Source organism: Pelodiscus sinensis, chromosome 3 (genome assembly GCF_049634645.1).
Source record: "Pelodiscus sinensis isolate JC-2024 chromosome 3, ASM4963464v1, whole genome shotgun sequence".
In the NCBI taxonomy this organism is placed as follows: Eukaryota; Metazoa; Chordata; order Testudines; family Trionychidae; genus Pelodiscus; species Pelodiscus sinensis.
In genome coordinates, this window is record NC_134713.1 from 79,378,168 (window position 1) to 79,405,390 (window position 27,223).

At 42.4% G+C, this 27,223-nt stretch overlaps 2 protein-coding genes across 6 annotated transcripts in view; one reads left to right on the forward strand and one right to left on the reverse strand.

Annotated features, from left to right (window-relative positions):
• Positions 1–1,665: 1,665 nt before the first annotated feature.
• Positions 1,666–19,783, forward strand: SLC60A2 (solute carrier family 60 member 2). 4 transcript variants are annotated; one of them, XR_012902625.1, is made up of 5 exons: positions 1,801–1,994; positions 7,298–7,466; positions 9,676–9,792; positions 11,568–13,976; positions 14,020–19,783. XR_012902625.1 is itself a non-coding variant. In XM_075923989.1 (4 exons), the coding sequence occupies exons 1-4, from the start codon at positions 1,806–1,808 to the stop codon at positions 12,800–12,802; spliced, it is 1,548 nt and encodes a 515-aa protein (XP_075780104.1). In that variant the 5' UTR covers positions 1,666–1,805; the 3' UTR covers positions 12,803–19,783. The 4 variants fall into 4 exon arrangements, 3 of the variants coding, with proteins under 3 accessions (XP_075780104.1, XP_075780103.1, XP_006123274.2); XM_075923989.1 differs by having other exon boundaries at positions 1,666–1,832; positions 11,568–19,783; XM_075923988.1 differs by having other exon boundaries at positions 11,568–19,783.
• A 1,260-nt stretch (positions 19,784–21,043) lies between these two features.
• Positions 21,044–27,223, reverse strand: part of REV3L (REV3 like, DNA directed polymerase zeta catalytic subunit) — a 222,351-nt gene continuing 216,171 nt past the window's right edge. For both annotated transcript variants that reach the window (XM_075923987.1, XM_025184747.2), the window contains exon 32: positions 21,044–22,193. In XM_075923987.1, the coding sequence (XP_075780102.1) occupies positions 22,053–22,193 (141 nt within the window). In that variant the 3' untranslated portion in view covers positions 21,044–22,052. The remainder of the gene's footprint in view (positions 22,194–27,223) is intronic.

Here is a 27,223-nt window from a genome sequence, read left to right on the forward strand (position 1 = left end):
GTGCCTGGGCTGCCCTGCTGCCCGAGCCCCTCCGCGGCTTTGCAAAGCCTCGGGGAAGCCAGCAGCGGAGCAGCCCAGGCGCGCCTGGGCTGCCTCGCTGCCCGAGCCCCCCCGCAGCTTTGCAAAGCCGCGGGGAAGCTGGCAGCGGAGCAGCCCGGGCGCCTCCAGGAGTCCCTCTGCAATATTGCTGTCCCACACACTTGCTGCCCCCAGTGGTCTCTCTGCAATATTGCATCCCTCTTCTCTGCCCCTTTCCTTTCAGTGTTCTGGAAAACGGTCCCATTCCAGGCACTTCCCATTTTCCTTGCCCAACCAACTCCTGCCCTGCTTTAAATTAGGGTAAGAAAAAACTTTATACCAAATTTGGTGGCCTTAGTTCTTATAGTTTAGGAGGAATTCTTGAACAAACACACTCAGACACACAAATTCTCTAAAACATATATTTAGATAATTCAGAAAAATGGTTTCCCCCCCATAAGCAGTCTCTGTTCACAACTCCTTATATAACAGAAATGTATTAGTTACCTCTGTTAAATGGCTGGAATTATAATCTCAAATATACACATTTCAGGCTGAAAATTTCCAGACTTGGCCTTTAACCAAAGGATAAATAATTTTAGAAGGAAAAAATATTTTATCTGTTTTTGAGTAAGAGTATAAAAAGATACTTCCCCAATTATTAAACATAATTCCAGGTTAAAAAAAAAACTTGATAGCTCAAATCTCTGAGAACCAAGAATTTAAATTAGGCACGGAAATTAGCATCCCTAATGAAGGATGGCTTTGAAGGGTTCTGATGAGAAAAAAAAATGATTTTAATTTACTGGGCTAGGAGTCTTTGGAGCCATTTTGTGAACATGTCATAGATCTTGCATGCAGTATTATTTACAGCCATGTCACTGCATATATTAGAGAATTAAGGTGGGTGAGATAACTTATTTTGGTGAGACGAGCTTTCCAAACAACACAGCGCTGATATGGCAGCTGCTAGGTAGTAGGTAAGTTTATCCCTGTTCAGCAAAGTACTAAATTGGTCCTTAACTGACACATGCTGACTTTCAGGGGGTGGGGGAGTGAATGCTCAACCGTTAATCATCTGCTTGTGCACTTGGTGGAAGCCCTTTCTCTGAAGCCGCCCGGCGACTCCCATTTACGGGGCCGGGAAGAAAGGCGCAGGGCGGGCTGGGCCCTCGCGCTTTTGAAAGGCGAGTTACTTACTCTATTGCCAAGAGCTCCGGCCCGAGCCTCTGCGCGTCCTTCGCAGCAGCAGCAGCAGCAGCAGGTGTGTCTGAGGCACGGGGCCGCCGGGAGGCTCCATTATTTCAGCCGCTCGCGAGTCTCCGGGGCCTCGGTGGGTGTCGACCCGCCCTCAGGGAGCGCCCCTGGGAGCTGCTGCCGGCTGCGACTTGCCCCAGGCCGGGCCCAGGGCTGCTCCACGGGCCGTTGCCGCGCAACGATGCCAGGGCGGCTGCGGGCCCGGGCACAAAACGGCGGCAGATTCGCCTCCCTAAGCACCAGCCTCGCGTCGGCTTGAGGGCGGGCACGTGAGCGCCGCGTGCGCGTGACTTTCTCACCCTGGTCACCCGGACAGCTCGCGGGGACGGACGGCGGCCGGCGCGGGACAGCTCCGGCTGTAGCAGAGCCCTTCAGGATCCGGGGGGCGCCGCTCCATTGCCGGGCGGCACGTGCCGCGACTCGCGCCAACCACGTGACAGACAAAGCCCGCCTCGGGCGAGCGCGGCCTTAGTGTCTGGCTGCGCTCGCGGCCGGGGCCGGGCTGTGCCCGCGCGCGCAGGGCGGGAGACATGGCCGGCGCCGGCAGGAAGAAGCAGGTTCGCTTCGCCCGGCCGGAGGTGGAGGAGGCGCTGCGGGGCGGCGAGGGGCCGGAGCCGCGGCCGGAGGTGGTGGGCGGCGGCGGCAGGAGCCGGGGCGGCGAGGGAGCGGCGCTGCGCTGGTGCATCTCCGGGACGCTGTGCTCGGCCTTCCTGGGCCTGGTGAGCGGCGCCGGGGCTGAATCTCCCGCCCCCGTCCGGGCACCGGCTCCTGGGCCGCCCCTGCGCGGGGGAGCGGTCGCGGGCGGGGTCCATACGCAGCCGCTTCTCCCCGTGCGAGCGCGAGACGTTGCTGCTCCCGGGCGTTGCAATGGTCCCGCTGCGCTTCTCCAGTGCGGGCCGCTACCGGGGCCTTTTCCTGCGGCCAAGTCTCCTGGGCGGTAGTAGTGGTGGTGGTGGTGGGGGGGGGGTTGTAAAGTAGCAGCCCGGCCCTGTTGTCCCTGGATGCGCCACCTTGGCGTTGATTGCTGGGGCTGCCAGGCAGGACTGAGCCTTGCACCTGTCGCGAGACAGCTGGGGCACAGCTCTAGCGGAGCGGGCAGCGGTGGTGAGTTCCCCAGCTTCCCGGGGTGGTGGGGCTCAGGGTTTGGATTTCAGCCCTGGTGTGTTGGGGCGGCAGACTCTGGACATGAATTTTGGGTTCCAGCCCTCAGTTCTGGTTGTGCAGTAGTAGGCCTTGGGCTCCAGGGTCACAGTTTTGAACTCTGTCCCTGGGCCATGGGGCTCTGCGATCTGGCCACAGGGCTTCACAGTGCAGCTGCCGATGTCTCTTCAGCCACCCATCTCATTGCCTCAGAACCCCTCTAGGTTTTAATTTATCCCTAGGCTTGGCAGGGCTGAGTAAGTTTGTTGTGAAAGGTGATACTACTTATACAGCTTGAACAGCTCTGGTTCGGGACCTGACCGGTTCCAAATGAGAGAATTTTCTGACCACATTACCAGCACTTCCACTGCTTACCGGGCTGTTAGAGGTTGTTTAGGGGCAACTTAGAGCTAAATAAGAGCACACAACACTGAGCGCCAGAACTGGTGGCAGACTGGTGGAGCTGGAATCGGGGCTGTGGTAGTAGAGACAGCCTCACTGTGGCCCCAGTTCCAAGTGCAGCACATGGGGCAGCCACTTGCCATGTGGCCCTGCCAGCCAGGCTGCATGGCATCCACCAAGCTGGAACCCACCGTCATGGCACTCACCTTCCAGGGCTCTGCAGGAGAGGTGGGCTGGCCTAGAATTCTTTGTGTGCGACCAAGCAGGCATGCAGCTTAGAGGGAACTATGGCTCTTGGCTCCCGTGGTGACTTCACCACAGCTCTGAGCCCCCTTGGTGAGTTCAGGAGCTGTGGGGAATTTACTGGGGCTCGGAGCCATGGCTTCCAGTGTTTGTGAATTTTGCCATTTGTAGTGGTGCATCCGCTGAGAATGGCGAGTGTTTCCCGTATCCCTTTTCACAACGGACTTACTTGCTAGTAGTAAATAAATTACGATTTGAACACACATGTCTATATTTATTTGTTTTTCCTAAAGTCACTAAAAAAAACACCATTGTCCTGAGAACCTCTAAGGCAATAGCTTGTCTCTGACAAGGAGTGCTACCAATTGCTTCAGCAAGGAATAGAATATGTTAATTAGTGATAGATCCATTCTGTGTTGTCCAGTTAAGGACACCTGGAAGATGGAGTTGTGTCCCTTACCATTTCAGCTAATAGCAATTGAGGACATATCTTGAATGAAGCTATGTAATTTTTTTTTTACCGTAGTTATAGTTTTGCCCTTTACAGCCTTCCCTGGCACGAGTTCCACAGGTTGACTGTAGGTTGTGTGAGGAAGTACTGTCTTATGTTTGTTTTAAACTTGCTACCAACTTCATTGGGTGACCCTTCCCCCTATTCCCAGTAAACTGTGCACTTGTGCAGCTGCCTAGGAGAAATCCAGATGTCACCCAGCTGATTAGCATAGTGCCCACAGCTAGTTTTGTTTCTGCTGGTGGTGCACATTTACACATGCCTTGGTGTACATAAAAATTATTCTGCCCATGGGTTGAATAGATTAGAGGGAATGTTGACTGCTGGTTCGTGTGTTATGTGGAGGGGTAAATGACACTGCTTTATTCATTCTCTTCACACCATTCAGACACAGGGAATTGCTGGTATATGATCTACATCGGTCCTGATCCGCCTATCTGTCATTTGCATGGATCGGTACTGACTAAATTGGAATATATTTCCCTATTATACCATACTGTACTTACATCTGCTAGCCATGTTCGAGGCTTATTATCTGATTAAGGAAATGCTGGATGAAGGAAAGCCAGTGTAAAGTAGTTTTAAGAGTGTGGAAAACATTGACGTGTCATGAGAAGAGGTTACTTCACGATATATGATGAGCATTTGGTGCCATGTATAGCTGGATGGTGTCCATAGTTTTGTGGAATTTGATGCTGTTCCTGCTCTCACACAAGAAATTGTCAAGTTGAGGAAGGATATCAGCCTCAAGGAGATTGAGCAGGACAACGTACAGGAATTTTGGGGGTCTTATGTTGAGCAACTGTCAAATGAACTGGTTGAGCTAGACCAGGGGTCTCCAAACTTTTCAGCCCGAGGGCCGCATTAACTATCAAACAGCAGTTCGGGGGCCGACTACACACTTGAGGTCCAAATAAAAAACAATCAAAACATGGATGTTGTTTTTAATTATTTATTTAATATTATTTTATTCAGTTATTATTTAATAACACATTCATACACTACACATGAACACCTGTATTAGTGTGAATGGTGAAATTGTTTCCTGGATGCCAAAATAGCAGACATTTCTGGCTTTAGATTTGTTGTCCCTAACATCAACAGTGACCTGAGATTATCATCGGACAAGTTTGTTCTCAAATTGTTCTTCACGTATTTCATTCTTGAAAATGTTTGTTCACACAGGTATGTTGTTGCAAAGATTGAAAGGTACCTTGATGCAAAAGTTTTGACATTAGGAAAGTCTTCCTTGGGCAAAAACTGGTAAAAACCCACCAGTCCTATTTTGAACTTGTCCCTAAGGAGGTCATTTGCTTTCAACTCAATGACTTCCAGCTGCAGTTCATCTGGGCAACTGGCCACATCTGCTTCAAATGGGTTTTGAAACAATCTCACTTCTTCTGCCTTTGAATCCAAAAAGGTCTCCACGGGCCGGATGAGAGGGCCTCGCGGGCCGCATCCGGCCCCCGGGCCGTAGTTTGGAGACCCCTGAGCTAGACCAACAAGGGATAGCTAAAGAAAGCAGGACGATGACGATGACGGCATAGAGCAGAAAGCTAGAAGTGTGATGACAAAGAATCTCCCGTTTATTAGGATTGATGGATCAGAAAATGGAAATCATACAGAGCAGTGATACTTTCTGTGAATGGCCTGCCAAAGTCTCCAGCATTTCCTGAAGTGGCTTGCTAAAGGGAGCTCTGTCATTCAGAGATTGATGCAGGACAGAAGATATTGATAAAATCCTTTAAGACTTCTGCAATTAAAAAAAAAAAAAAAAAAAGTCATGGAAAAGCCAGCCCAAGAAAACCTAGCTATCATCCCTCCCTAAGTGTAGTGTAATGGATGCTGCTTCATATGGTATTACTGTATTAAAATGCTCTGTGTTTGAATGGTGTCAGAAGTGTTTTACATTATTTTATTCAATGTTTTGTGTGTAAAAGGTGTACTGTATAGTCTGTCTTTGTAAAAAGGCATATTGTTTAGGTGAAAAGATTGTCATAGGCAAGTATGGTGAAGTTATGTGCATTTCTTTCTTCCCCCTCCCCCCCACTGTTCCATTATTTCTTATGATGAAAATTCCCTGGTATATGTTGTTTCCTTATCCATCGCCCTTTTCAAGAATAAAACCCGAGTGAATACAAGGGGTCCCCTGGAGCAATAAACTAATGAGGCAGCACACAGAGGATTGATAAAACTCTATTGCTGAGCTCAGCTACATGGGCTTCGTGGTAATTTCTAGATAGCATTTTCAGCTTGGTTTGCTTTACAGGGAGGTGAAACTATACCAGGTGCTCAGCGATTTGAGAAGTAATGTTTCTGTGACATTGGATTGTATAAATACTGAGCACATTGCTGGTACCGAAATGATGAATGTCCTTTCTAGTCAAGTTTTTTCCTTTGATCTCACTATCACAGTGCAGTACTTATTCTCTTCCTGAAACTCACTTGAGCGCTCTACAAGCTTCTCCCAAAGGTGACTAGAAGCAAAACTTAAATTTCACTTTGCACTTGTTTCAAAGAAAATATGCGCATAAATTTAGAGATAATCTCACTAGAACAGATTTGGATGACATCAAGTAACATATTAATAGTTATTAGTCATTAGAAATATTACCATGATACCTTGGAGCCATAGTCCAGGACCAGAACCAGATGTGCTTAGAAAGACTGACAAATATTGCCCTTGCTTTGAAGAGCTTACTATGTAAGTAACATGCCAACCTACTTTGGCCTCGTCTTGAGTGAAATAGCTTAAATTAAATTGAGAGCTGGCACTTTAAAACCAAAATAACAGTGCCTCCAATGTAAAATTGCATTGTTCAATTAAACCTGTTTCTACAATGACTTAACTAAATCGGTAACACTATTGGAACAATATGAACTACAGGCAGTCCCTGGGTTACGTACAAGATAGGGACTGTAGGTTTGTTCTTAAGTTGAATTTGTATGTAAGTCGGAACTGGCATCCAGATTCAGCCGCTGTTGAAACTGACCAGCAGCGGTTGAATTGGACACGCCTGGGGCAGAGCAGCTGGGATGCTGCTGGGTTGGTCCCGCAGCGCCGCTCCTCGACGCTACTGGACCAACCCGGCAGCACCCCAGCTGCTCTGCCCCAGGTGTTCCCAAGTCAGCCGCTGCTGAAACTGATCAGCGGCTGATTCCAGAAAGCCCGGGGCAGAGCTGCTCTGCCTCGGGCTTCCTGTAGTCAGCCGCTGATCAGTTTCAGCAGTGGCTGACTTGGGGACGCCTGGGGCAGAGCAGCTGGGGTGCTGCAGGGTTGGTCCAGTAGTGCCGCACCTTGGCGCTGCGGGGACCAACCCGGCAGCCCCCCAGCTGCTCTACTCCAGGCATCGGCAAGAAAAGCCTGGTCTGCTGGGGGAGGTGAGGGTGCACTATCTGCGCCCTCCTGCAGCAGACCAGGGAGACGCGGAGCGGCTTTTCTTGCCGCGGAGGATGCGGGCGGTGGGACCGTGTCCTCCGCGGCGAGAAAAGCCGCTCTGCATCTCCCTGGTCTGCTGGGGGGAAGCACCCCCCGCGCCGCCAGAGGCGGCGACAGTGGGGGAGGCACCCTGCACTAGCGGGGGGGCCCCCCCCGGTTCGTAACTAGGGGTCCGATTTAAGTCGGACCCATGTAACCCGGGGACTGCATGTAGTTTCTTGCTGTTGGTTAGAAATTGTTCTTTTCCCACCCCAGATGAACAAACAAGATCCTCCACTGTTTTTCAGGGTATGAGTATTGCCAGCCTGGGACCTACGTTTCAAGATTTGGCTGCAAACGTGAATAAAAATGTCAGTGATATTTACTACATTTTTGTGGGTCGTTCTTTGGGGTACCTTGGTGGCTCAGTGATTGGAGGGATTCTCGTTGACTCTATGAACCCTCACCTCCTCTTGGGTAAGTGTACTCAAAATTATATTTTGCATGTGAAAAATGCATAGCTTGATGAATCTTTAATATACTTCAAGTGTCATAACCTGAGTTACTTCCATAAGGGTTGATATAGTAACAAATTGTGGAAGTTGTGTTCAAAAACGTATCTCAAGCTAGCTTTTGCCTCCACTAACCTTAGTCTGTCATGCAGGTAGGTATTCTGTTGACCTTTACCCCACAGACTTGTAGAATGGGAGTTGCATGTATGCTATCGCCATAATTGTCATACTCCTTTAAAAATATTGTACAGTGCTGCAGGAGTGGTATAATTAAAACTATACAATTCTATTTGTCAGTTTTATTCCTCCCTCCTTTTATATTTGTGCTTCCAGTGATTTGAATTGTAAAGGACCATATCTATCAGAACCGAATACAAGGTCCCTTTTGCTCATACAAAAAGGAGCAGAGATGGGGTTTTGGTTTTTTTTGTATCAAATGCCTGATTGAGAATATTTATATAAAACTAATCTTATTTTTTAATGGCCGCATCACAAGCTGCATAAGAAAAATATGAGAAACTCAGCTTACTCTTATTTGATCACCTGTATTGTCGGTGGTACCATTTCACATGTTGTTACAACCTTCCAAAAAAAGATGTTGCAAACAACCTCTGTTAAAATACACAGAACCCACTGAAATTGCTCATGTATTCCATTAGGCCCCTTACAAATGCACAAAACTTATGAAACTTAGTATTTCGTGAACTGTTATCTGTTCTCATTGATTCTGTTCTCATTGATTCTCAGTTATGTCAGACACAAGCAAGAAAATGATCTGAAGACAAATTTATATGGAACTTGAAACAGATGTCTTAACTAATAAAGCAATTTCTTTCCTGCTTATCCTATTTAAAAATAAAGTGAACTGATGGCAAGCTTTAAACAGTTATCTGTAGAACTGTTTCCTAGGTTTTGCCTTAATTGTTCATGTATTATCAATTTAGAAAATAATTTACAATGCTTTAGGTTTAACTGATTAAGCAGGATCTCAGAGAGACTGCTATAACCCAGCTGGAGCAGCCCCCAGGGCTGCCGATTCCTGCTCTCGGTGCCCTTTCCCCCCATCTATACCTGTTTACCTGTTCACATCCTTAATACTCAGTGGAGGAAAGAGTACATTTCACAAGTTGACTAAAGTGTAATTCTGCTAATAGAGCTTATTTTTTTTTCAAAACTCTTAAAATGAATTTAGGAGCATATTGATGATATGGGCATATAACATGCATTCTCTGGTTTGGCAGCATCAGTAGTCCGGCATGATTTTATTTAGCTGGATGCCCACTTATGGGTCTGATCAAGTTTCCCATTGTCCCATAAAGTTTGTTTACAGCCACCAATCCTGGCCTTGTGTTCTGTGCTGCTCTTTAGCTCTAATTTACGCCTGAATGTCTTCTGAGAACCCTGTAAGCAATGGAAATGTTGGTAATGCTGCTAAACAATATTGGCTTCCTATGGTTCTGCAAATTCTCTGGTTTGGCACCGATCAGGTCCCAATGATGCAGGACTAGAGAGGTTCAGCCTGTAATGTTAATGGATGCTAAACGTGTGCATGGAGGGTATTTGGAGAAAATATTTCAGCTGAAGACTTGCTAGTATGATCACCAGAGCTAGTCAGAGGATGACATTTCAGTTTTGTGAAGAATTTGACATTTGAAAACTTGACTTTCATTTGAACTAAAAGGAAACTCAACATTTTTGAAATCTTCCAATTCAAAATGAGTTTTGCTTTGTGATGAAATATTATAGTTTGACAAAACCAGAATGTTTCATTTTGGTTTTTATTTTATTACTTCATAATAATGCAAAATATTTGTTGAGAACAGTCACTTTAAAATGAAAAACTGAAACATTGTTTAAAAAAAATGTCAAAACATCCCATTTGATATTGCCAGAATTTTTTTCAGTTTTTCTCAAAGAAAATTTTGCTTCAATTTGACTCGATTTTGTAAAGTGTTCTGATTTTTAACAGAAAGGCAGGTTCTGAGGGGAAAAATGGTCCCCTGGAAGTTTTTTTTCAACTTCATCTCATGAACGCTATTTCAGTCTAACCTGACTGGATTTCAAGTAATCTATCAAAAGAGACAGATTTAATTATAAGAAATTGGCTTTTGGATCTCTGTAGAAGTTATACTGAAAATTTGAGTTTCAATATGGATTTTGGATTACCTTTATAGGGTTAACCATGCTGGGGACAGCGATTGGTCATTATGCCATACCATGGTGTAAGAAAGCGCTTTTGTTAACTGCTCTGTTGTCAGTGGTTGGGACTTCCATGGGCATTCTTGACACAGGTAAGTGAACAGATCATCTTCCTTGCTGCAGGAAGTCCTGTGGATTAAATGAGTCATTTAGAGTATTAACTCACTTTGTATTTATCTGAGAGAATTGTTAGCACTAATGAGGTGCTAGAGATTCACAAGAACTGAGTTTGTTTCCATTAGTAGAACTTCCAGTTTGCATGGCAAGCATGTTGTCAGTAGAGGTTTAGGGCATGCTTAAACAGTTACATTTCACTAAGTGTAGGAGTAACATAGCCGGTCCCCGAGTTGCAAACGGTCGACTTATGACCATTCGCAGTTACGACCAAAAGTGTCGTAAATGGTGGACCCCGAGTTACAAACGCGATCTGCGCCTATGAACAGCGTGGTCGCATGTAATTCAATGGAGTCCGAATTATGAACAAACCGAGTTACAACCAATTGCTTGGTCTGTAACCGGTTCGTAAGTCGGAGACTGGCTGTATGTGTGTTTTGTTTCCTAGTATGCATGGTATATGTATGTTAAACTAAATTTGTGTTCATATCCATTTTCAGTTGCCATTAAAGTACCACTTTTGCTGTTACTACATCCATTCTGAAGACAGAGCAGTTTTTTCCTGATTGTGAGGTAGATGCTAGGCTGGAATAATTACCAAAATTAAACTGCTGGTATATACCTGTTTTTATGTGGGACGGCATGGAAAAATTGTCAAGTATTCCTTAATTACCTACTTATTTGGACCATGTGTGTGATTAAGGCAGTGGTCACCAACCAGTAGATCGGGGTCTACTGGTAGATCTTGGAACCTCTGACAGGTGATCCTGACAGGTTTGGCTGGGAGGCCATCAAGTGCTGGCACTTCATCTGCCCCTCTCAGCACTGCTATGCTGCTCTTGCCTTCTGCCTTGGAGGTGCCCCTTACCCCTGGGAGCCTCCTGCTTGCAGGGCACGGGAAGAAGAGGAAGTGGGGGGGATGCTGATGTCAGGGTGCCCCTCCCTCTACCCTGCACCCCATCTTCACAGAGTGGGGGGGAAAGGCAAAAGAATTTGCTGGCTGTTTTGGGAGTGGTACTGGTACAGTTCCAGGCTAGGGGTGAGCCTGCCTTAGCCCGCTGTACTGCTACCCAGAAGCCACCTGTGGTAAGCAGTGCGTAGCTAGAGCCAGCATTCTGAACCCTTCCTGCACTCAAACCCCTATCTGATTAAAAGTGAGTGAGCATAAAGGATGTAGTGAGCAGAGACAGGGCCTCAGAGAAGAGGTGGGAAGGAGGCGGGGCAAGGGTGTTTGGGTTTGAGGTAGATCCTGGATTGCACTTAATTCAAAAAGTGACCTCCTGCTTAAAAAGGCTGGGGACCACTGGATTGAGGTCAGAGCATCTCTAATGCAAATTAGATTCTATTTGCTAAGAAGAGAGCTTAGGACTGAGTATCTGTCAAAGAAAAGCCTGACCTTTGTTGTTATCTGGAATGCCATAATACTGTGATGGAATGCTGTTTGAAGTAAACTAGCATAGCATTTCTTGTTCTTGAGGTGCAAATAACCAAAAGGAGAAAACAAAAGTGCTGTGAAATGTTCTACTGTTTAATGTTTATAAGTGGAGCTTCACTCCAGCTAGATTTGTGGTTTACATGTTTAATGTCCTGAAATGGTTAAGGATCTTTGATTCCATATAATTTTTTATGATAAACTTCCACTGTAGATTGTTCTCACTAGATACCTATTAACTAAAGAACAGATTAGGAAAATCATACTGTATTTTAAAGTTTCTATATTAAATAAATGGATCCTCATCTCTTTAATCTGCAGGTGGAAATGTCCTTGCATTGAATATTTGGGGAGCAGAGGTTGGACCGCACATGCAGGCTTTACACTTCAGTTTTGCGCTAGGTGCCTTTGTGGCGCCAATCCTGACAAAACTGGCATTGGGCAATTCCCTATTTCCTAAAATCCAAACAGAAGGTGAAAAGACAAACCAGTCTATTCGGAGTGATATAGTTAACACACTGTCTACATCAGCAATGAAACTGCATTCTAATATGAGCTTTATGTGGTCCTACATTTTTATAGGCACCTTTATTTTGGTAATTTCTTTGTTGTTTATTATTCTGTATTCAAGGACCAGTTCAATGCGAGATAAGGCAAAAACATCTCTGCAGAAATGCCAAACTGCCAAATACCACTACGCCCTTCTCATTCTTCTTTTCCTTTTCTTCTTTTGCTATGTAGGAGCAGAGGTCACCTATGGCTCTTACATTTTCAATTATGCAAAGGTTTATGCAGACATGAAAGAGAGTGAAGCAGCTGGTTTGAACTCCCTTTTTTGGGGAGCATTTGCAACTTGCAGAGGACTGGCAATTTGTTTTGCTAACTGTTTATATCCTGGTACTATGATTATGCTGAGTGTCATAGGTTCCACTGTTTCTTCTCTATTCTTGGCACTGTTCAGTAAGCATCCTGTCTTGCTCTGGGTTGGGACTGCAGCCTATGGTGCTTCAATGGCTACCACCTTCCCCAGTGGTATTTCCTGGATTGAACAGTATACCACCATACAGGGAAAGTCTGCTTCTTTCTTTGTAGTTGGTGCTGCGTTGGGGGAGATGAGCATTCCAGCAGTGGTTGGGTTTCTTGAAGGAAAACTTCATGATGTCCCTGTGATAATGTATGCTGCATTGGGAACATCTGTAATGACAGCAGTACTATTTCCTGTGATGTATAAATTAGCCACTTCTTCCAGTGAAAGTAAGTTGAAAGATGGCGGTGGGAGCGAAGATCAGAAAGCTTTGTTGTCCAACTTTGGACTTAATGAAGATGAGGAAGATGAAGAGGATGCAGGAGACTGGAACGAAGCAGACTTTGAAGTAATTGAAATGAATGATACTATGAGAAACTCTGTGGTAGAGACATCTCAAAAGATCCCAGAGGAGTCCCCAGCCAAAGTGTCCATGCAGCCACCATCAAACGTGTTCAGTTCTTCTCCAGTGATTGATCTTAGCTCCCCAGGGAGAAAGCAATTCAATAGAGATCGAGAGAAGAATGACTGACATAAAAACTTGGTTTGCTTACTTGAGATAGCTGCCTGGCTTCTGCAAGATAATAACCAAATTAGCTGGTTTTTCTGTAAAGCAAATCAGAATTTTAATAGTGGTACAAAGAGTGTTTCGACCTCTGTGCTTGTCGAATCCCAGTTGACGCTTTTTCATTTTAGTCTGTACCCATGCATCCTGGAGTGGCAAAAAGAGCAAGTATCTTGGATGTACAAAGAGGCGTTCTGTGGTAATGTGATCAGATTTTGTGTTGTGGAACTAAAAGGAAATTTAGACAAAACACTTGAAATGTTTCTTAAATGTGAGGCTGTGAAACAATCTCTTGAAAAAAGTGGTGGGCACCCAATGTAACTTAGTGATATTGTTCGGAGTGTATTAACCATATTTTTAGAACAGTCCTTTGTTGGCAGGAATAGACTAGGACACATAGTGCTCTTAACTGAAACAAAAAACAGGACTGTGTAGCACTTTAAAGACTAACAAGATGGTTTAATAGGTGATGAGCTTTCGTGGGCCAGACCCACTTCCTTAACTGGTTACTGTCATACAAATAAGAACTGAGAGTAGAATTCTTGGAATTTCTTGAATCTAGTGAAGGATCTATTTCCGTGGCACTTAATTTCCTGATTTATGATACATACAAGATTTTAAGTTAATCGACAAGCTGTTGGTTGTGTCCTTGTCCCTTTGAAACAGTGAAAAGTTGATAACTGAAAACTTTAGTTAATGAATGTATTGTTGACCTTGACTGGGAATTTCCATCGTTTAAATATACGTTTCCGTGTGTAGCACTTTTTAAGTCATGGAAACATCAAATGTGTTACACTGGAATACAATATTTAGGGAAGTTTTAAAAAAATTGTAGTATGTACTTGTGACAGTTTTGTTCTTCAAAGCAGCCTTGTAAAATCTGCTGCCTTTTTATTTTGAGAGGAGTGGAAAGAGATGACAAGGGAGTTTTAAAAAGTAGCTATACTGATCTGGTATAATTTTTAACTCTTGATTGTTGAGTCGTTTTGAACTACTCCTTAATGTTTGGTAATATATTACTGGAATCGCAGGCAGTATACACAGTAGTGTAATTACCTTACATATACCAAAGCTGAAGCATTTTCAAAGGCAATTTTATAGTCTGTGGGTACGTCTAGACTACAGGCTTCTGTCGACAGAAGTTTTGTCGACAGATACTGTCGACAAAACTTCTGTCGACAAAGAGCGTCTAGACTACATTGAGTTCTGTTGACAAAGCAAGCTGCTTTGTTGACATGGTAGTGTAGACGCAAAGGACAGTTTATATTCAATAACACCTTCTGTCGACAGAAACTCTGTCGACAGAAGGTGTTATGCCTCGTAAAATGAGGTTTACCAGCGTCGACAAAACTGCTGAGTTCTGTCGACGTTATGTCGACAGAACTCAGCGGTAGTGTAGACGCAGGTATAGTTTTGTCGACAAAAGTCCACTTTTGTCGACAAAACTCTGTAGTCTAGACACACCCTGTGTAATCAATACCACTTAGTCCACAATTTTGACTGAGGATCTTAACTCTCAAACCAAATATTTGTTTAAACAATTTAAGGATCTGCTCTGGCTCTCCCCGAAGTTAATAGCAAAAATCCAGTAGAAGCACATACTTCTCTATAAAAGGAAAATATTTTTTGTCTTTCTGGAGTGAATGTACAAAATGGTGCAAAACCTAGCTTAAGCCACACATGAATAACTGATAACTTACCCTTAGACCAGTGTTTCCCAAATGGTGTTGCGCAGAACCTCAGGGTTCCGCAAAGTGGAAAGAAGGGTTCCATGAGAGAATTCCATTACAATAACATTGTCTTATTTTAAAAAAGTAATTTTTAAGCATTTATGAATTTTATTGAAAAAAAATTTCCTTTGTGTTTGCCACAATAATTTTCCCTGTGTAATGTCAGCTTAGCCACAGAGCGGGGACGATGATGTCATACTCAGCACTGTGCAGCAGAGTCAGTCAGTCAGTGGTGCAATTGCCTGTTACATACCACCGTAAGTACTCACTCTCAGGGTGTGTAGATCATGTGGGTGACTGTCCAATGCAGCACTAACTAGTATATTCGTATTCAAAGTCAAAGCTTCAGCTGTCAAACCAGCTGCTTGTATAGGAGTGCGTAGGCTCTCACGACTACTTTATTTCAGTATAGTTGTCTGATTTCTTGTATATAAAAATTTAGCCATGACAAATACAAATTGACTAATAGATTAATCTACATATCAACAACAATAATAGTTAGATTATTAGGGGTTCCGCAAAATTCTCTTGTTTAAAAAGGTTCCGTGGCCAAATAAAATTGGGAAACACTGCCCTAGAAAATTAATGGGTTATTTACATTTTCTAGCAGTATTGAGGTATCAGAAGGTGACTTACAAATGTTTCTTTTGTGCAGTTGGATTGGTGCCCTTTGCTCATCACTTTGGTAACATTGTAATGTTTCACATGCTTTGAGATGATGTACAGCTGCTCTCAGAGTTACGAACGAGTTATGGACCAACACTTGGTTCGTAACTCGGATCCCATAGAGTTACACAGCGACCATGCTGTTCGTAAGCACGGATCGACGTTCGTAACTCGGATCCACATTTACGACTGGTTTGGTCGTAAGTTGAGGTGACCGTAAATTGGGGAGCGGCTGTATTTGGATGCTGCTGCAAGAGACGGTTCAGGTTTTGCTGAGATGAGGTGCAGTGATAGGTTTCATGTAATCATCAACATCTTGAGAGGTTTGTCAGATTGGAAATATCATGCTGGATTGAGGGTGGACACTGAATGCTAGCAAATAAATAAATCACCATCATGCCAAGAAAATGCACACATGCGCGCGCGCACGCGCACACACACACACACACACACACACACACACACACACACACACACACTGTTGCTTAGCATTAATCTTGAGCCTTCCATTGAATGCAGTTTGTGTTTGAAGACATTTCTCAGAAGGCTGACTGCTGTTTGTATTGCTCATTGGTTTAAGACCTTTGGTAATTTACTTTTGTGATGAGTTACAGTTTGTTTACATTTGGAGCCTTTCTATTAATGTGGCACAGGATCCTTTTTTAGATAGTTGTAAGTTTATCACCGTTTCCCCTTTTCTCCCCCAACTTCTCTATTTCACTTTTTTTTTAAAATCCAAAGTGAAGAAATAGAGCAAGAAACTAACCATATTGGAAAAAGTTTGCAGTTTATAGAGAGAGACAGTGAAATCTTGACGTTTCCTCTCTCCACTGCACCATAATGTTAGAGTAAATGCCAGTGTATTGCCTGTTTTTGCTAAAGGGGATCAGATTAAGATAATTGTATATTGACTGAAGACGCATTTTAATAACTGACTTGTTCTGTTTCTTCAGTTGCCTGTTCAGAATGGTATATTTTTATCTATTTGGGATTGTGAGCAAACACTGGTTGGTAATCTGACTAGATTTTTTTAAAATTTTTATTTTCATAGCTTCTGTTGCAGCACCACACCTGCTGTGACAATGCTAAATTTGGATTACGCTATTTCAGTTGCTGCATGAAAGCTCTTTCCTTCCCTTATTTGTTTAATGCTTGTAGGTATTTAAGGACCATATTCTATCCTTGGATGGATAGAATAAAGATCCATAACAACAAGAGAAGCAGCTCTGCTTATGTATTTACACAACTAGAGTTTGGCCTGCATCTCAGTATAGAAAATAACAGCTGAACTGAAATGGCGGAGTTCTTGGCTTAAATAATGAAATCCAGGTTAAGCTTTTGTCACATTTTGAAAATACTATTGAAATTCTTTACCATTTAAAACTGTTTGCTTATTAACTGGAGAGTATGAATGCTCTGTGCAACCAAGTATGCTCAGATGGCAAAAATCCCACAAATGACTTTGAAAACAAGCATTATTAACAAAGGCGATGAGTCTCTCATACTTTGTTTTTTCTGGGCTTTTGACAGAGAGGTGTGTAGTAAATCGGTTGTTGATGCAGGATCCAGAAAAAAGAGATGGAAACAGTTATAGCAACAGCAAACCCAACACAAGTGCATGTGTGGTGTTCATCTCAGCTGTTAAATTTCAGTCTTTTAGAGATGTTTGACTTTTTTTGGTTAAGCATCTTTGCTAAAAATGACAAACTTTAACCATTACTAGTATCACTAAGAAGAGTTTTACTTAACATATCTAAGCACAGTATATGGTTGAATTGTGAGTTGTTTTTTTATGTTTTATAAACCCTATTTAGTTTACCAGATTACAAGCCAGGAAAGGGGTGGTAAGAAAGTAAACGCTTTGTACCAGCTATGGGCAACATAGGCCCAGTTAGTGGGCTACATGAGTGGCAGTCCAAGACAGTGGCCTGGGTTAGAGTAGTTTTGCTAACTGCATGTGCATACTTAAAATTTGCAAGGTGTATTGAATTAAATGTTAACAGCACTTTTGATTGCTGAGTGAGTGCATGGCGCTCACAGTCATTGTTGTATATAATCATGTACCTCACTTCTTCATGTGCTCTTGCTTTACATGCCTGTCACTTTATTAATACTAAAGTAAAAAACTACATAGCTGGAAACCAGCAGAATCTGGCAACTCTACATGTGGGCAATGATAAACAAAATGTCTCATAAGAACGGCTATACTGGCTCGGACCAAAGGTCCATCAGCTGGACCAGTATTCTCTCCTCTGACACAGGCCAGTGCCAGGAGCCGCAAAGGGAATGATCAGAACAGGTAGTCATTAGGTGAGCCTTCCCCTGTCACCCATTCCCAGCTTCTGACATGGGCCACACCTAGAACCCTGATAGGCCACATAGGCTGTGGGCTGCAGGTTACCCATTACTGTTTTGGACATTAGGTTTAAAGCATCTCTTTTGGTATCTCAGTTCTTTATAGCAATGTAGTCAAGGAGGTGGGGGGAATGTAAACCCTTCTGACCAACATATGCATTTTTAACAAACCATTTAATTTCAGGTGACTAGAAATCAGGAATTTTGCTTCTTTCTCCCGTCAACATTAGAACAAGCATGAAACAAAATAATAGGGCCAGTGATGGGAGACTGGAAGGTTCAATTAACTGTATTACAAATTTTTGTGCTAAGGGAGTAGTAAAGTGAGGGCACATGAAAAGAAAAGCAATCTGCAATATTGGAGAGAGAGATAATGTCAACAAAATTACTCTCAAGAATAATTTATATACTCGTAGTGAAAACGACATGCAAACTCTGTGGAGAAATTTGGGCTCCATAATCTGAAATTTTCTTATTTAGGTTTGATTACAGCTGCTTTTTTCAGTCTCCTAGTCAGTGTATAGGGATTGCATAATATGGCTTTATTTCAAGTTCACTGTGTAAATTCCTGCATGATGCATGCACCTAAATCATATAATTCATTTATAATATGTGTGAGGTATATAAAAATGATCAAAGGGGTCTCTTGCAATAGCATATAAGAGGCAAAATGTAACAATGAAAGTGTTGCTTCCATCACAGGACAAAAGTTGAAACTAAAAAATGTGATATGTGGACAAAAAAAACCAAACATATGTAGTCTACATCATCAGCTGCTTTAATGTTATGTGTATATAGTGAATCAAGTCATACATTTAAAATTTACTTAGTAAATAAGTGTGTTTGTAAGCCATTCCTAAAATGTTCAGTCTGACTACTGACATCCAGTGAGATGTTTTACAGTGGTTTTATTGAGCAATGAAAACTAAGTAAAATGGTGATGGGATGTATTTGCATAACAGCCAGCTTTCCCACATTACCCCCCCTCCCCAAACAGTGTGTGTATATATGTACCATAAATGTAAAAGGTGATAAAGCCCAAAAAGATTTATGTCCAAGTTTAGCTTGGCTAAAAACAAACTAGTGGCATGCTGCATTATCACAAATTTCCTTTGCTGTTATCTTAAGGCTGCAACTTTTAGGTAATTGTAGGCTTTTACATCAGTTGGGCAGTTCTTTTTTTAATGCTAGAAAATGCAATTTACTGGTGTTTACTTGAATTTGTTGCTTTAGTATATTTGAATGTTAAAAACTTCATGGCTAAACTGCAATGCCTGCCAAGTGCCTTCTTTTGTCATTGTTTTACTAGGACCTTAGTTAAATTCAATCAATCAGAACCTTAAGAGACAAAGTGTTTTACAGCCTCTCTCCGAGTTACAAACGAATTACGGACCAAACACTTGGCTGTAACTTGATCTGTTCGTAACTCGGGGACCGCCTTTACAACCGTTCCATGGGAGCTTTGGTCGTAAGTGCGAATGGTCCTAAGTCGACCGTTTGCAACTTGGGGAGCAGCTGTATAATAGAAATAACCAGTGTCCTTCAGATTTGTATTGGTTAATTTGATCATTAATACATGTCATTTTAAAAAAAGTTTCCTTTAAACTTGAGTTATAGGCTTGTGAGTTGTATTATGCTCAAGGATAACTAATAGAATTAAGACCACTTGCTTAAGTCATTGAAAATCACAGGTAGACTGATCTGTTCTTCCTCTCTTGTTGTTAAGGTAGATAGCTAGCAGCAAACTGCCAATCTTCAGGCTAAATAAAAACATACTAATAGATGGTAATGTCCTTTTAAAAAAGAAACAGAATGCAGTGTTACAGTTTGAAGACTTCAAATTGTAAGGAATTGTGCCCTGCCCAAATAATGTGAAAGTATTTTTGGAATTTGCACTTTTATCCCATAAATGAGAATACTAGCTTTGTGCAGTCTCAAGTAGGCAAGAGTTTTTACGGATTCTTCCAGTTTTGGTATTATGTATGCAATGATACACACTAACATGAACTCAAGTTTTTCCAGACTTTTACCCTTGGTGACTGGTGAATTTTTTTTTATTTAGTATACTTAGGTTGAAGACTGCTTGGTGTTTACAGGACTTTGTGTAATGTATTGTAAAATAATGTTTTTTGAATGTAATAAATGATATAATTTACAAACTGGAGTATTTTTTACAATAAACTTTATAGTGTGTTTCTGTAAATTATGCAGGCCTTTATTTATTGCAGTTAAAGCCCATGCCCTTTTTCTAGTAATGCAGAAAGTTACTATTTCCAGCAGAAGCTTCCTAGTTCTGAAATTTCCACTTTCTTCTCAATAGAGAAAAACAGGTCTTTAAATAGCAAAACCTATTCTTCTTTACACCCAAAAACATGTTACTCATTTGTTTAAAACTTATAATTAAGAATGCCTTGAGCTCCTGCAATCCAGTTTCTAATGATGATGAAAGGTGTGATTTAAAAATGAAAAACAGCAATAAAAAACTGAGCACAGCTCAGCACTTAATGAACAGTCCAGCATTTGAAGTTGCAAGAGTTCTTAGTGAAAATATATCAAAAAATCAGACTTTAAAATTATCAGTCTGTATCAATCATGATACAGAAATGAGGTGATGTGAGGTAGTGTTTTCTAGAGGACCAAGTTCACGAATATCCTTGGAGCAGCACAACTGCAGCAACATGAATACATGATGCAGTAGTAGTCATTCAGTAATTAGGGAGGATGTTGAATGCTTTTAAATCAGCCCAGCTTTAACTTCATAGTCTATAGTGGCTGGCTGTGCAGGGTCTTACTTTTAAATGTGTTGATTCCAGACAGTGGAAATCTCCATGACCTATAGGATGTTATTTCCTTTAGATGTAGACAATGGGTTAAAGATGGCAGAGAGCTCTAATCCGACAGGGAGTTCTCAAAACAGAGAAATTGGATCTCAGGAGCCCAGGGATACCATCATGATGGTCTCTCTCTCAGCATGAAAAAGGTAAGCCTATCTGAAGGACTTTAGTGCTCTCTACCAGTTAACTATTAAATCTACCTTGTTGTGAAAGGACTTTTTAATGGCAGCTCACTTCATTGCTGTGTTCATCCTCTTTGGTGCCTATCAAAAGACAGGACATTGGACAAGCTGGACCATTGGTTTGACTTACTATGGCCATTTTTATGATCAAAAGTTGCGACAGCCCTTGAAAAAAAGGTGGCCATGAAGATTTGTGAACAGCCATTTTTCCTGCGTTTTGAGCCAATTTTTTCCCCCTGTAGCTAAAATATTAAAACCAAATGCTCTGCTTGCTACCTTGTGATGGGCAGTATGCTCCATGAGAACAACAACTATGAAACAATATTACTGTTTTGACCAAATGGAAGAAAGCCAAGTCTGCTAATTAGCCTGTCTCCTTCAATAATTCATGCATGTGCTGAATGATCTGAATTGCAAATGTTAAAAAAAAATGCATATAGATTTTCTGTATGGCATATTTTATTCAATTTTAATATGGTTTCAATTATTAACTTCTAAAACAAAATGATTTCCAGTTTAGAAAACAATGCACCGACCACATAATTCCTTTTTCATTTTATACAGTTATACAAATATTCTAAATACACATTTTGTCAAGATGATGGCAAATAAGATTTAACTGTACAGTACATAAGGAAAGAAAATATTTTAAGCATATTTAGAAGCAATAGAAATGTCTATACAAAAGAAGCAAAAATGGAATAAAATTTCTTATATTTAAAGTATTGCAACAGTCCCACAGGTTTGTAACAAAAATGTCTTTGCACAGTTCCTCACAATGCCCCATTAATAGCTAAAGCAAGACAGCGATTTATAGAAAATAATGTTTAGAAATGCTACACAATACTACTGTTTGCACAGTTTGATCAAAATAACAAATCTACTTGAAATCAAGCAAAACTTAGGAGGAAATATACCAACCAACTTTAAAATTATCTGTATAAAATTCATTGCACATTATTTTACTCAGTTGTTTGAAAAGTAAAAAAGTGTATTTACAAAATATTTTGCAGACAAAATTATAAAGTGAATGGATAATATATCTATAAGTAACACGTCTTGATACTGACAGTTCAAGAACACACACTAATGGTTTCATTGTTTCAAGAGGTTTTCAGTGCTCCTTCCACAGCAACCCACTGGGAAGTAAACTTGACTTCTACTTTGAAATGGATTTACAAGATGTTACACATAGCTATTTCAACATCTGTATTATAAAACAGTATGTTAAAAAGGTGAAAGAATGAAGTAATTTGTACATCTTAAAAAGCGAATAGATCAGCAAGTGTATTTCTCATTTAGTTAATTGTTCATTATTCTTCAGATAATAAACCAACAGCTAAAATGGAAATCTTGGACTAGATGAACATTGAAAAAAGCACCATGCACAACAGTTTTAGTGTAGTAAACACTGAAAAAATAGCACCTAGAATCCTGTAATACAGATCATTTAAAACTGGTCGAGTAGTTGTCGGAGATAAGGTGCCTTTGATAATTCTCGGCTCACTCTGGATAGCTTGAACAGTACTGGACAGTTCAGAGACACACACTGTATCTGTCGATCAAAGCAACCTGTACAGTTCTTGCATATCTAGATATATTAAAAAAAGAAAACAGGTTCTTTTAAAATACAATTAGGAGAGGACTTTTATAAATCAAGAATAAATAAGACTCAGATGACTGTTCCTTTTAAATGAATTTAGTTCCAACTACCTGTGTAAAGTCCAATCAACAGAACAGGTAAAGCTCTGGCAGAGGCCCCTCAACACCATTCTATTTTCCATGCTATCACTGTCTTTTGGAGTGTCCAAGTATCAACTGACAATGTGATTGGGGTGTGGACATTAGAGTGAACTGAGACCAACAACTAGTTACACATCTCATTTCCCCAGTTCTGCTACCATGTGGCAGTACATGGAAGAAATAAGTCAAATACATTGACAAATTAATTTTAAAATATCAGGATATGATCATATTTATAATGAAAATATACTTTAACTGAGGATTTAATATTGGAAATCAAAGGCATTTGAAGCTGTGATCATATGTAAACAATTATCTGCCTTTTAATGTGTAACCTGGTTGAACAAAGCTGAACAATAGGGGCAAGCCACCCTGGTGCAATCATGCAATCTCTCTCTAAGGCTTCAATTGCAAATCTTAACAGGCTTACTGCTCCCTTTCTTTTAGCTCTAACTCTTCTTTCTCTTCTGTCCCTCAAAGATCTCTTAAACCTGCTTCCAATTACACGTCAGTATCCTTTTATGTTTTATGATCCTTACTAAATTCACATCTGACTGTATAACTTTAAACTAGTCTAATAATCAAAGGGAAGCAAGTTCCTTTATTCCACTCCATCTTACGTAATATCACCAAGCCCAAGCATTTATTAGGGCTACTCCACCCTCCTGTGATATTCTAAAAAATATGGATTCTTTTTATTTGTTATTTGGTTTCTAAGCCTCTAGAATTTACACGTTAAGCTTTTCTCCATAACCTCAAGGACAAAAACCTTAACATTTTGTTTTTAGAAAGCTGAGATTCTCACGTAAATCACATGACTTCAGGAAACCACCAAATATTACAAAACTCAATAAAATCTCAGAAATTGGTAAAACATGGTCTAGTGATAGCAGCAGGTGGACAAAGGGATGACCTTCTATATTGCTTGGTTCTTAATTCTCCCAGGAGTCAGTTAAGTGATACTACATAGAACATACAGGGGACAAGATTTTTCACTCAGTCCTATTAGCTAGCACTGGGAACAAGGCAAGCCACTCAGGCAAGTGTGTATTACTGATCAAGTTCTGAAGAGAAGGGAAGGCAAAACAACTGCAGAAACAGCTATAAATTAGCGCTGTCAGGACATTCTCAATGTGATTTTTCAAGCAGCACCGATCCGAATCCTTAGAGATCAGACATGAACTTAATGTACATTTCATTTGTTCCAGGCTTCAACTGTAGGTACAGAGTACTATTGTAGGTACAATATACCATCAAGGATCTTCCCTTCAAGGGAAAACAGGTGTTCGGTGATGCCATAGAGGAGTCCCTCCATTCTCTTTAAGCAGGGATGGGCAAGAATTTTTGGGGCCACTTCAAGGTTTTGGAAAGTGGTCGAGGGCCGCACTCTTCCATGATATTAATGGAGGAGATGCGAGGTCTGGGATGGAGGTTGGGTGCAGAAGGGAGTTTGGGGTAAGGAACTGGGGTGCAGGAAGGAATTGAAATGAAGCAGGCGGTTGTGACCTAGGGCAGGGAACTGGAGTGCAGGGGTTTGGGATGTGACCTAGGGTAGGAGGGGATATCGGTATAAGGGGGACAGAGGGTTTGGGTATGTTGAGTGTGTGTGTGTGGGGGGGACGGGGACGACAGAGAGTTGGGGCAGGAAAGGGCTGGGGTGCCAGAAGCAGGCTGTGGCCAAGAGACATACTTACCAGCTGCCAAACTAGCCTGCCTGCCTGCCAAGCTTACCATTTTTCTCAGCCAGCCTGGCTGGCCATGTGCATCATGAACAACTGAGCCCAGGAGCAGGGGCGAGATTCTTCTTAGATGCCTGTTATTCTAACAAGCAGCTTCCATTGGCTGTTTTTTGCCAGAAACTAGGACAATGGGAATGTGCCTGGGCGGGGCGGCTCCTAAAAATTCCCCCTCCCCTACAGTTTCAAAACAGAAACCAAGCCTTGCAGCCACTTTTCTGCGTGGGACTGCGGGGCAAGCTGAGGAGCCTGCTTGGGGCTCCCAGCTGCCTCCGTGGGCTGGATCTGGTGGCTTGGCGGGCCATATTTTGCCCAAGCCTGTCTTTAAGACTGCCACCAGACATCATAATTGTCTTTCCCTATCTGGACGATTGGTTTCTGAAAGGTCACTCATTTCTCAAGGTAGAGACAGCAACCAGCATAGCCCTATCTCTGTTCCTTTTCCACTCGGCCTCCGCCCTGTTGACTAATGTATGCTGGCTAGCATATAAATATATATCATACTAATGATATGTGTTATGCACACCATATAAGTATGCACTAAGAACTAACAACATTAAGTACAAACATTTTAACAGCGATACGGGCCTAAAATACAATAATTCTGTTAACTTATGCTAAGTATCTCATAACAATTTGCATTAGGTGAAGTAAGCTTTGGTTTCAGTAAATGGGAAAACTGTCAGTATGAGGATCTAACAACAGGGATGGTCAAACTTACTGACCCTCTGAACTGCATATAACCATCTCCAGCAGTTTAAGAGATAGGACATATCTGCTGGAGCTCAGCCCTGTGCAAGGTGCCCATTTTCTGCTGAAACCCCAGCAGGCGCACACCACTGAGATGAAGCGCTGAGTCTCTCCTCCCTGCTGGGCAGAAGCCGCTATTTCACCATTCTGGTGCAAGACAGAGGCCCTGAGTAGCCCCTGAACTGCAGAGATGCTGAAAATGTATTCTTGTGGTCCAGAAGATCCAGTCTTTTTACCTCTGTCAGATGGTATTGACTGAGGTCACTATTGCTTGTTCCATTAATTAATGGTGTCAACAACCAGGAACTTGAGTGTAGGGTGAGAGAAAAAAAATATACTCCAGGCCTTTGGGTGCTCCGATGATATGTCTAGAGAACGTCTAGCGGGAAATGGGGTTCTGGTACCTCTTCCAATTAAATCTGAAAAATCGTGACTATCTGTTTTATAAGGTGATGAAATATATTGATATTACTGGCATAACACAGTGGAAGAGGTGTGACAGCTTCACCTGGTAAGGCAGATTTGTGGGAAGAGAAGTTACCTGCAGTAACTGGAGGTTTTTTGAGATGTGTAGTCCCAATCTGTATTCCAAACATGGGTGCACATATGCACCATGCGCCAGAATTGTTCTTAGTAATGTCTTTGACCCAAGCATGTGTTGTGCATCAGCCACTTGGCAGGTCTGAGGCCTTAAGAGGCTGTGCACATTGATGCCACTCCAGTTCTCTCTTATCAAGCAGTAGCAGAATCTGGAGCAGAGGGATGGAGAGTGTGACTGGAATCCAGATAGGAGCCACACATCTAGAAGAAACTCCAGTTAGAGTAAGTAACCTTCTCCTCTTCTTTGAATGATGGTCCCTACGTAGATTCCAAACATAGGGAAGTAGCGAGCAATACTTAGTATTGAGAAAGGCACAAAGGCTCTCCAGAACAATCTGAAGGACAGCTTCACCAACAGCTGCATTTGCCGCCACGGCAGGGGTGATGGTACAATGGTCACTAAAGATATGGATGGAGGATCAAGGGGCTGCCCGTCAGATATCCTGCCACAATACATGCAAGGAAAGCCAGGTGGTAGCATGAGCCTGCATGGAGAGGGCCATGACCCCCAGGGAGAGGGGGACACAGGCCAGAGAGCATGTAACAGTTTGCAATGCAGCTGCAGAGATGTTGCGAGAAAAGAGAATGGTTGTGACAGCAGTTGGTGACAGCAACATAGAGAAAAGGGGAGGTGTGTTAGGTACAGGTGCGCTGAAGGGAAAATGCTAGCAGTGGAAGGAATGCAGGGTGTGCTTCCTGATGGAAATATTGCTTAGGATCCACTGGTAGAAGTGAAACGAGGAGAGCGCTTTGCAAGGAATCTGGAGTGAAGGCATGGGAAACAGTGAAGCATGGGCCGCTATCATGGCTCCCAGTTTGCTGACACATTGTGAGGAAGTGACAGTGACCAAGAAGATCACCTAAGAGGTGAGCAAGGGAGCAGGCCATCAGGGGTTCAAAGAGTCACCCAGTAAGGGCAAAGAGAACAAAGTTGAGGTTCTGGGGGAGGGGTAAGTTCCGCACCAAAGGAAAAGCATTGAGACCACGGAGGAAATGGGGTAGTTGGATGCATGAAAATGGAAAAATGAGTCTACAGGTGGACGGAAGTCACCGAGTACCACCAGGTGGACATAAATGACAAATGTTCAAATGGGTAAGGAAAAAACAGCAGGAAATATCCTTCCACATAAACTCTGATTCCTGAATCTCAGATGGAAGTATTTTTCAAGGAAGTGATTGACACTATAAAAGGAGGGCCAAAAACATCAAGGCAACCTTCTCTCAGTCTCTACCCATTGAGTTCACAGCACCAGAAGGAAGTATTTGTTGAACTCTGGGAGACGAGGTCCTGATATAAGGAGTTTTGTCAGTGAGCATCTTCAAATCTTAAAACCTCTTTGTAGCTAATAAACTTCGTTTGATCTATCCAGTCTGTTTCAACTGAAGTATCTGGGAAAGTTCTCTTGGGCGGGCAAGTATTGTGCATATTGTTTCTATTAAATTAGGAACAGATTTTATACAACGTTGCATTGTCCAGGAGGGAGCTGGACATACATTTCTGGAGGAAAAATTGAAGACTGGGAGTTTTATGGGATAACCCAGCTGTATAATGGAGGCTGGTAAGATACAGCTGGTTGGCTGCAGCTGACAACACAGATCTAGCTAGGAGTGACTTGTATGCTGGAGGGTGTTTGTGAACAGTCCTGGCTGGAGGCTACCAGCAGTAAACCATTGTAAAGGGCACTCACTGCAGGTTAGAGAGCAGGAGTGACAACTATTCTTTAGTAGGTTGCTCCCTGATACATCACAACATGATGGTCTTCGCCAGTGTTATGATCTCCATTCTGGTGGG

Coding starts and splice junctions, on each gene's coding strand:
- SLC60A2 (XM_075923988.1), top strand. CDS start 1,806: ATGGCCGGCGCCGGCAGGAAGAAGCAGGTTCGCTTCGCCCGGCCGGAG. Junction 1,995..7,297: donor GCTCGGCCTTCCTGGGCCTG/GTGAGCGGCGCC, acceptor ACTGTTTTTCAG/GGTATGAGTATTGCCAGCCT. Junction 9,793..11,567: donor CATGGGCATTCTTGACACAG/GTAAGTGAACAG, acceptor TTTAATCTGCAG/GTGGAAATGTCCTTGCATTG.